The sequence below is a fragment of the Schistocerca gregaria genome, unplaced genomic scaffold (genome assembly GCF_023897955.1).
Source record: "Schistocerca gregaria isolate iqSchGreg1 unplaced genomic scaffold, iqSchGreg1.2 ptg001361l, whole genome shotgun sequence".
Lineage (NCBI taxonomy): Eukaryota > Metazoa > Arthropoda > Insecta > Orthoptera > Acrididae > Schistocerca > Schistocerca gregaria.
This window is the reverse complement of record NW_026062667.1, coordinates 43,947-51,953: the sequence shown is the minus strand read 5'-3', so window position 1 is coordinate 51,953 and position 8,007 is coordinate 43,947. Positions and strand designations below refer to the sequence as shown.

The following is an 8,007-nucleotide window of genomic DNA, read 5'->3' as shown; positions in this document are numbered from 1 at the left end:
ACACACGCGAGACAGATGCCGTCGCCAAGGACGCCGGTACAATTTTGGTCCTCCTCCTCAGAAAGCTCAACAGCACCACCTCTTCCGAGAAGGCCCGCCCTCCGTCATCACCGGCACTCCTCAGCCTCCTCTACGCCGTCGTCTGTTCCAGACCGCAGTTTCACCGCGCTCCGTCGTCGACGCCATCGTCCTACTTTCCCACACATATGACCCCTACGTCCCTCCCCAAGACCCAGCGCAGGTCCGTCAAGCACTTCCTCAGGACCGTCATGACCGGCATCAAGACCAAGAACCCGGGCAAATGGAACGACCTCCTCGACCAGTGCCTTTCTGGCAGCATCGAGAGGAGCAGGGGGTCTAACAGACCGCTCAAACCTCACCACGCAAGACGCGCCCCCTCTCCTCCGCGCACTCCCTCAGGACCCCCGCAACACGTCCCCCGCCATTCGCGCCCCGCGCCCCAAAACTCGCCTCGACCCCCCCCGCTGACCCCCCCGCCGACCCCCCCGCCGACCCCCCCAACCAACTCACCACGCTCCGAGCCTCCTCCTCCTCCGCCCTCCTCAGAGTCATTCACAGCCTCTCCAACCGGCCTCAAGGCCTCTCCTCTCCGCCCCCGCCGACCTCTTCCCCATCTTCATCGCCCTCACCCGCTTCGTCTCCATCCTCGGACCTCGCCGACCGCGTCGTCGTCGGCTTCCTCAACCTCATCCAGTCCCTCGTCTCCATACCCTTCACCGCCTGCACCGCCAAAAACCCTCTCCTCCTCATCTGGCTCTACACCGAGCACAAAAACTCCCTCCTCCGCGCCTCCGACGACCGCTATCACCTCCCTCCTCAACGAACTCATCCTCATCCTCCGACTCAGCGCCGACGGCGACGTCTTCCGCTCCCTCGCCCTAGAGGCCCCCCGTCTTCTCCGACTCCATCTACGCCGAAATCTTCCACTACTGCAGCACCAAGGCCCTTCGAAGACGTCGGCCTCTCCACCCTCCGCGACCTCGTCCTCCACCGCCCCCCCCTGTCGCGACAAGGCCCTGCAAATGCTCCTCGAACAAACCAGCTCCCCCGACAAAGTCGTCCGCTCCAAAGCCCTCAACTGCGTCCTCGAACTCATCCCACCTCCAATCCGTCCTCTCCTCCGTCATCGACCGCTCCCTCACCCGCCCTCGACCAAAATCAAGCAACAGCAACCCCACTCCCACCCCCCCCGACCACAACAACAAACCCCACTTCAAAAAGGAAGAGGCCAAAAACCATCGTCAAAAATCCTCCTCGCCCTACCCCCTCCAAATCGGCCCTCCACCACCACGACCTCCTCCGACGCATCGCCGAACTCTACTCCCAGTCCAGCCCCGAGTTCCGCCTCGCCATCTCCTCTCTCACCCTCAAATTCTTCCAACACGTCGGCTCCGACAGCCCCGCCGCCCTCTCCCTCCTCTCCAACATCCCCGACGGCTCCGACAACTTCGTCGTCGCCCTCATCGAAGTCAACGGCCCCCACCCCGAAACTCGTCAAAAACCGTCATGGACGCCTTCTCCAACGGCACCATGAGCCAAGCCCACCTTCCTCATCTCCATCCTCCCCGGCCTCAGCAGCCAACAAGCCATCCACTTCCTCCCCAAAATCCTCGCTCCTCCCCCCCCCTCCAAAACTCCGCATGGCCCTCTGTCGCCTGCTCTCCTCCACCGAACCCCACCCCCCTCTCCGCCCCGACGAACTCCTCTTCCACCTGCACACCATCGACACCCAAAAAGAATCCCTCAAACTGCGGCGACGTCGTCCAAGCCATCGAAATCTGCTTCGAAGAAGCCTCCAACGTCGTCGCCCAAACCGAAGTCCTCAGCGTGCTCCTCCACCAAACTCGTCGCCATCTCCCCCCCTCCCCACCGTGCTCATGCGCACCCTCCTCCTCACTCTCACCCACTGCCCCGCCCATGACCGCCGAAGTCCTCAACATCATGACCGCCCTCATCTCCAAACACATCTGGTCCGACTCCATGCTCTGGCCAGGATTCCTCCTCTGCTGCATCAAGGCCATGCCCAGCTCCGTCTCCGTCCTCATGCAACTCCCCCCCCCCCCAACTCTCCCGCGCCCTCGAACACGACAAACTCAGGGACTGCATCCTCAAAGAAGTCCCACTCCGGCCGCATGATCCCCAAAACCATCCAAGACGCCCTCAACGCCCCCCCCCCCAAAAAAAAAAATTAAAAAAAAAAAAAAAAAAAAACACCCCTCTTTCCGCCACCCCCCACTCTTCATCCCCCCCTCTCGCCCACTCCGCCACACCCATCTCAAGGCACCCACTGCATGAAGCGCTCCCCCCTCTCACCCATCTGGCCCCGCGCGAGAACTTAACCCCCCCACCTCACACCTTCTCGCCCTCCGCCCCATGGACCACCCCCCCCAACCCCCGCTCCCCGCGAGCGCTCGACGCCAACTCCCACCCCAACCCCCCCGCAAACTCTCCCCCCACCCCAACCACCCCGGCACCCCCCCACCAAAAAAAACTCGAGGACCAAAAAAATGGAACTCCGACTCAAAAAAAATGGTACCTAACACCCCCCCCCCCGCTCGCCCCCCCCCTCCCCCCCCCCTAACCCCCCCCAAGCTCCTCAAAAAACGAACGGGAAACCGAAAGCGACGAAGAACGGTCGTACGCCCCCCCCTCCCCTCCCCCCCACCCCCCCCACCCCCCCCTCACCTCGCTCCTCCCGCCGCAGGTACCAAAAGACAATAAAAGAACGCTCCATCCTCGCCGAAATCGAGCGACGAGAATCCATCCTCGAACGAGAAAAGTGGGAACAGGTACCGTTCTCTCTCTCACTCTTCTCTTTCTCTCTCTTTTTTTTTTTTCCCCCCTCCCTCTCTCTCCCCCCCCACCCACCTCCCACTCACCCCCCCGCCCCCAGAGAAGGGGACCACCTCCATCTGGCTCCTCAACAAAAAGCTCCCCGCTCAACTCAAGTGCCAAGAAGCGTACCAACGGCTGCTGGTGACCAACTTGTGGGACTCGGGCGAAGAGTTTCGAGGCACTTTAGAAAAACAACCCACCGACCAAAAAAAAAACCCTACTCCCATCTACCACTTTCCCGCGAGCTACTTTCCAACACGCCGACCCTCTCCTTCATGCGACTCCCCTCTCTCCCAAAAGGGACGAGGAACTTCAAGTCCCCGAATTCAGACTCGTCGACGACGCAGAGGAAGACTGGCTCTCTAGCACCACCGACCAATTTCTGCAGCTGTATCGAGGCGGATACATCCAAGCCCCCCGACTCCATCCCGACGGCGCCCCCCCCCTCCTCTCCATCCCCTCCTCTCCTCACAGACCCGGCGGCCCCCCGCTCTCCAAGTCCTCCAACTCCGGCTGGAGACCCCTCCAAAGGCCCTCCAAAGTCTTCGAGGTGTTTCCATCCCAACCGGTGGAACCAGCGCCGAAATCAGCATGTTCGAAACCCTCTACCACATCTTCGGAGACGACTGGGACACCCATCTCCAAGCTCCTCTGCGACAGCAAGTCCCCGGAAGTGCTCAAAAGAGCCTGGCTCAAAAGCGAGGGCCACTTCGACAAAATCCCCGTCACCAACTTCAAGGACTCAACCTGCCATATGTGCTGCAAGTGCAGCTCCACCCCCATGGTCTTCTGTGACTGCTGCAACCGCGCCTACCACCTCAGCTGCACCATCCCCGCTCTCTCCCAAAATCCCCGAACACGACTGGTTCTGCTCCACCAGCTGTCACGAAGTCGGCCAACTCAAGTGCGGCGAATGTCACAAGGCGACCGACGAAGAACTCATCCTCCTCTGCGACCCGCTGCGACCGCGGGTGCCCACACCTATTGCCTCAACCCACCCCTCTCTCCCACATACCGGACGGAGAATGGTACCTGCGACCAGTGCAAAGCACGACCTCAAGCAACGGGGACTCTAAAAGACTCCGATCACTTCGAAAACTGTCAAAAAAAAACGTCAAACGAACACAAACCACCCAACACCCTCCTCCACCTCCAACCCCACCGCCAAAACTCGCCCCCTATTGTCCACACCTCCTCCCATCTAGACACCCCCACCCCCCCCCAACTTCAAACTCGCCCACGCCGACCACTCCAACCCCTCCGTCCCTCACACTCGTACACTTCAGCATACAAATCCCCTGGAAGGACCTCTCTTCTCTCGCCAACTTCCTCTGTCCAGACTGCCTCATCGACGCCGACGGCGGCGTCGTCCCCAAACAGCTCTCCCTCTTCAAAAAAAAATCACCCCCTCTATTCCCACCCCACTTCTCTCTACTCCATCTTCACCAGGCAAATCGACAACATCTCCATCTCCCTCAAACGCCTTCGACCCCCTCGAACTCGACGCCCCACTTCGACCTCATCCTCCAAGCCGTAGACAACGCCGTGGACAAGCACTTTCTCCTCTCCCCACACCTCTCCTCCCTCCTCCCCTCCATCCTAAACGACCCCACCCATCACCCCAACCCCATCCTTCACCGAACCCTCCACCCACGCACCCACCCACCTCCACAGACCCCCGTGCACCCACCTCCACACCCCCCCCCCAATACTGGGTCCTCCACTCCAACCCACAACTCTACAACATCTCCAAGTCAGTCCACTTCGTCAAGTACATGACCTGGCAGATCCCCTCCCCCCCCCCCCGCCCATCCGCGTCGGCGACTTCGCCTTCATCTTGGAAACCGGAAAAAACCCCGGCATCGTCGCCCTCGCCCTCGTCGTCAGCAACCCCGAACTACCTCTGCGAAGCCCCACTCCATGAGAAAAATACGCCCTCTATAAACCCAACCACTACTCCGCCCAACTCAGATCCAAGCTCTTCGTCTTTTACCCTCTCTCCTCCAAACTCAAAAAATCAACCGTACTCCTTCACCACCCCTCCATCTTCAAACAACAACACTTCGAAAAAATCACTCAACTCTCTCAAGACGACGGACGCTCCCTGTTCAACCTCATCCGTACCACCTCCAACTCCCTCCCGCCCCTCCAAGACTCCTTCGACCCCTCCTTCATCTCCCTCCACTCCCACGACTCCAACTACTACCCCCCCCCCCTTCCCCCCTCACACCCCCCCCCCCCCTCCAATACCCCTCCTCCTCCAAACAACCACCCAACGGCGACCCCTCGGACCACCTCCAAACGCACCCCTCTCCCCCCTCCTCGCACGACTCCCTCAACTACCCCGGGGAATACGCCCCCCCCCACGAAAAATCTAAACCCTCAAAATGCCCCTTCTGCTCCAAACCCTGTAGACACCGATCTGTCAGCAAATGCTCTAACTGTAAATCTATCTGTCACGCCAAATGCGCCCCCTCTCTCCCCTACTGGCTCTGCCCCCCCTGCTCGGACCTGCTCCTCACAACCTGCAAACACGGCCCCAAGTGCGACCCGTCCACCTGCACCTGCACCAGCTGCCAAAAACCCTACTGCTCCTCTTGCCTCCTCCCCCCTCTCCACCCCCATCACGTCCCCCCCCGCACCCTCCTGTGTCCCTCCTGTCGCCTAGACTCCCCAGACACGCTCATCCGGTGCAAGTCTCTGCTCGCCCTCCGCGAACTCAGACTCGAGGTCGTCCATCTTGTCCACAAACGAGCGGAACTCGCCATGAAACAACACAAATTAAACATCGCGTCTAACAACAAATACACCGACGTCCTCGACAAACTCTCCAAACTCCAACGCGGACTCTCCGCTGCTCTGAAAGCAGCGTCCCAGTCCGCCTCCACTCGCTGGCTAAAATGGAGGCCCTTCATTTCCCTCAATACCGATCCACCTCTCTAAAAAAAATCATGTACATATCACACACATTCTCTATCATTAAAGGCCCAAAACCCTCTTCCATATTTGTAAAAACCACGCTCTTTTATTTATAGCTTACCTCACGCCTAAACGTGTGGCCCGCGACCACGACTCGCTTCCTCGCCACCTCGCAGTCCCTACGCGCGGTCATCTCGTCCTCGCCGCTGAAATGTACTTGCGAAAGCTCCAAACACTCCTACCACGAGACCTCTGTTCAAGTCCCGCGTCCCAAAAAAAACGTGTCGGCTCTCTGGACTCGACACGAATGATAAAAGTCGCTATTACACCCCCTTCCAAACCCACCTGTGCGCTGCTAGGAAAACCCACCCTCCAGCTACTCAAAGAAAGTAGTCCGGGGTTCGTCTTGTAGTGTGAGGCTCGATTCTCCTCGGCGCAGGGCCGAATTGCAGACTAGCAAAAAAAAAGGTCAACATAATAGGCGTGTGTGGCATCTGTGCATAAAATGGGCCACGTACAAAGCACGATTCATGCGTTCATCCAACTCTAAAATGGCAGCTTGGTTATCGCATCGATAGCAATAGTTCGGCGCCGAAAAAATAGTAACGATCGTGTATTCGTGGCACCAGTTATAGCCCTCCATAACCAGCTGGTGCGCCCTGGAAATCAATGTCAATCCATTGACGTGGCTAAATTGTTTGGACGTATCTTTAAAAAAAAGCGTTAACAACGACGTTCCATCCCTCGCGCGAAAACCCTGTCACGAACCTACCCTGCCCGAACGTGTATCCAGCCCCTCTCGGCGACATGCCCCACCCATTTCGGTCGTCCGGATCCGACCAAAGCAAATCGCACATGGGCCCCTCGTGCGGAACTTCTCTAACGCGGTCCAGCATTCGAATACCATCCAACGTTTCTATGTGAGGAGACAAACCTCCGTGCAGGCAGAAAATCTAGAGGGAGAAAACAAATGATTTTCCTGTCAACACGTTTGGACGAGAAGGCACAAAAAAAAAAACACATACTCTAGTATCAATCAATGCTGTGAGAGGGAGATAGTCGAACATGTCTGTAAAATACTTCCAGACGTTGGCAGAACCATACTTTCGATAACACTCGTCATAGAAACCATAACTAGAAGAAAACGCAAAAGTTAAAAGCAAAACAAACACATTGAACCGGCTTCTGCGGAAAACTCAGGTTGCACCAGTTCGATTTTTGTGTACGGCACAAAATTTTCGTTTGACAGGTAAAATAAACACATCAGACATTGCAAAACAACGTACACTTGAGTAATTTGTCTGCTCTCGTGATTGCCGCGTAGTATCGTGATACGATCTCTGTATCTTATTTTCAGGCAAACCAATAAGGACACTGTTTCCACAGAATAGTATCCCCGATCCACATAATCTCCCATGAACAAATAGTTCGTGTCTGGCAGGTTTCCGCCGATCTTGAAAAGTTCAATGAGATCGCTCCATTGGCCGTGAATGTCGCCACACACCGTGACAGGACAGCTGACGGCTTGAACGTTATCTTCTTCTCTCAGGATTTCGCATGCCTGAAGCGCGGATGATGGGTTAGATGCGGCTGAGTGAGGGTGTGTCCGAAAGAGCTCGTGTATAAAGGAACCTATCTCTCTAACGCCGGTCGAGGGTCCTGCACGCTTCTAAGGGCACCCCTGTCATCCAGAGAACCACCGATTTTTCTGCCACTTTCGGTGTGCCCGATGAAGAGATGCGCGCTCTCGCCGCGCGCATGGTTTCGAAGCACAACTAAAAAAAATGAGAAACGAAGTCAACACACGAACCAATAAGCAAAGTCTTTTGACGTCTTGCTCCGTCAAGGGCTTGCAATCGCTAAGACATTCGATCCAGGCCGCGAGCTCTTTCACAGGCAAGGCATCCATGTTCAGCTGTGAAACAGCAAATGGCCGCAACAGAGAACACCTGCAGACAGGGGTCGAGAAGAGAGTGGCTGTACACAGACCAGAGAAATTGAAACAATCAATAATTAATATGTATATATGTATGACACATATGTATGTACATGACGCCTCTCTAAAAAAAAGCACTTTTTGAGGGAGAGAACTTCGAGAAAAGGTAAGCTGACCGGACGGCGAAATTATGGAGAGCTTTTTTCTGGTGGATGCAGGAGCTGAAACCACCAAGAAAATTTCATTTCAGATAGCGCTTCTAAAGACGCAACCCAACAAACATTGCATGCAAGAAC

General features: G+C 56.7%; 1 protein-coding gene across 1 annotated transcript; it reads right to left on the bottom strand.

The window, feature by feature from the left end:
* Positions 1 to 5,854: 5,854 nt before the first annotated feature.
* On the bottom strand, positions 5,855 to 7,780 carry LOC126330801 (serine/threonine-protein phosphatase 2A catalytic subunit beta isoform-like). Its single transcript, XM_049996406.1, has 6 exons — positions 7,586 to 7,780; positions 7,062 to 7,336; positions 6,801 to 6,909; positions 6,548 to 6,728; positions 6,294 to 6,483; positions 5,855 to 6,228 (listed from the first exon to the last, which is right to left on the bottom strand). Exons 1-6 carry the CDS (start codon positions 7,682 to 7,684, stop codon positions 6,156 to 6,158), a joined length of 927 nt encoding a protein of 308 aa, XP_049852363.1. The 5' UTR covers positions 7,685 to 7,780; the 3' UTR covers positions 5,855 to 6,155.
* Positions 7,781 to 8,007: the final 227 nt, after the last annotated feature.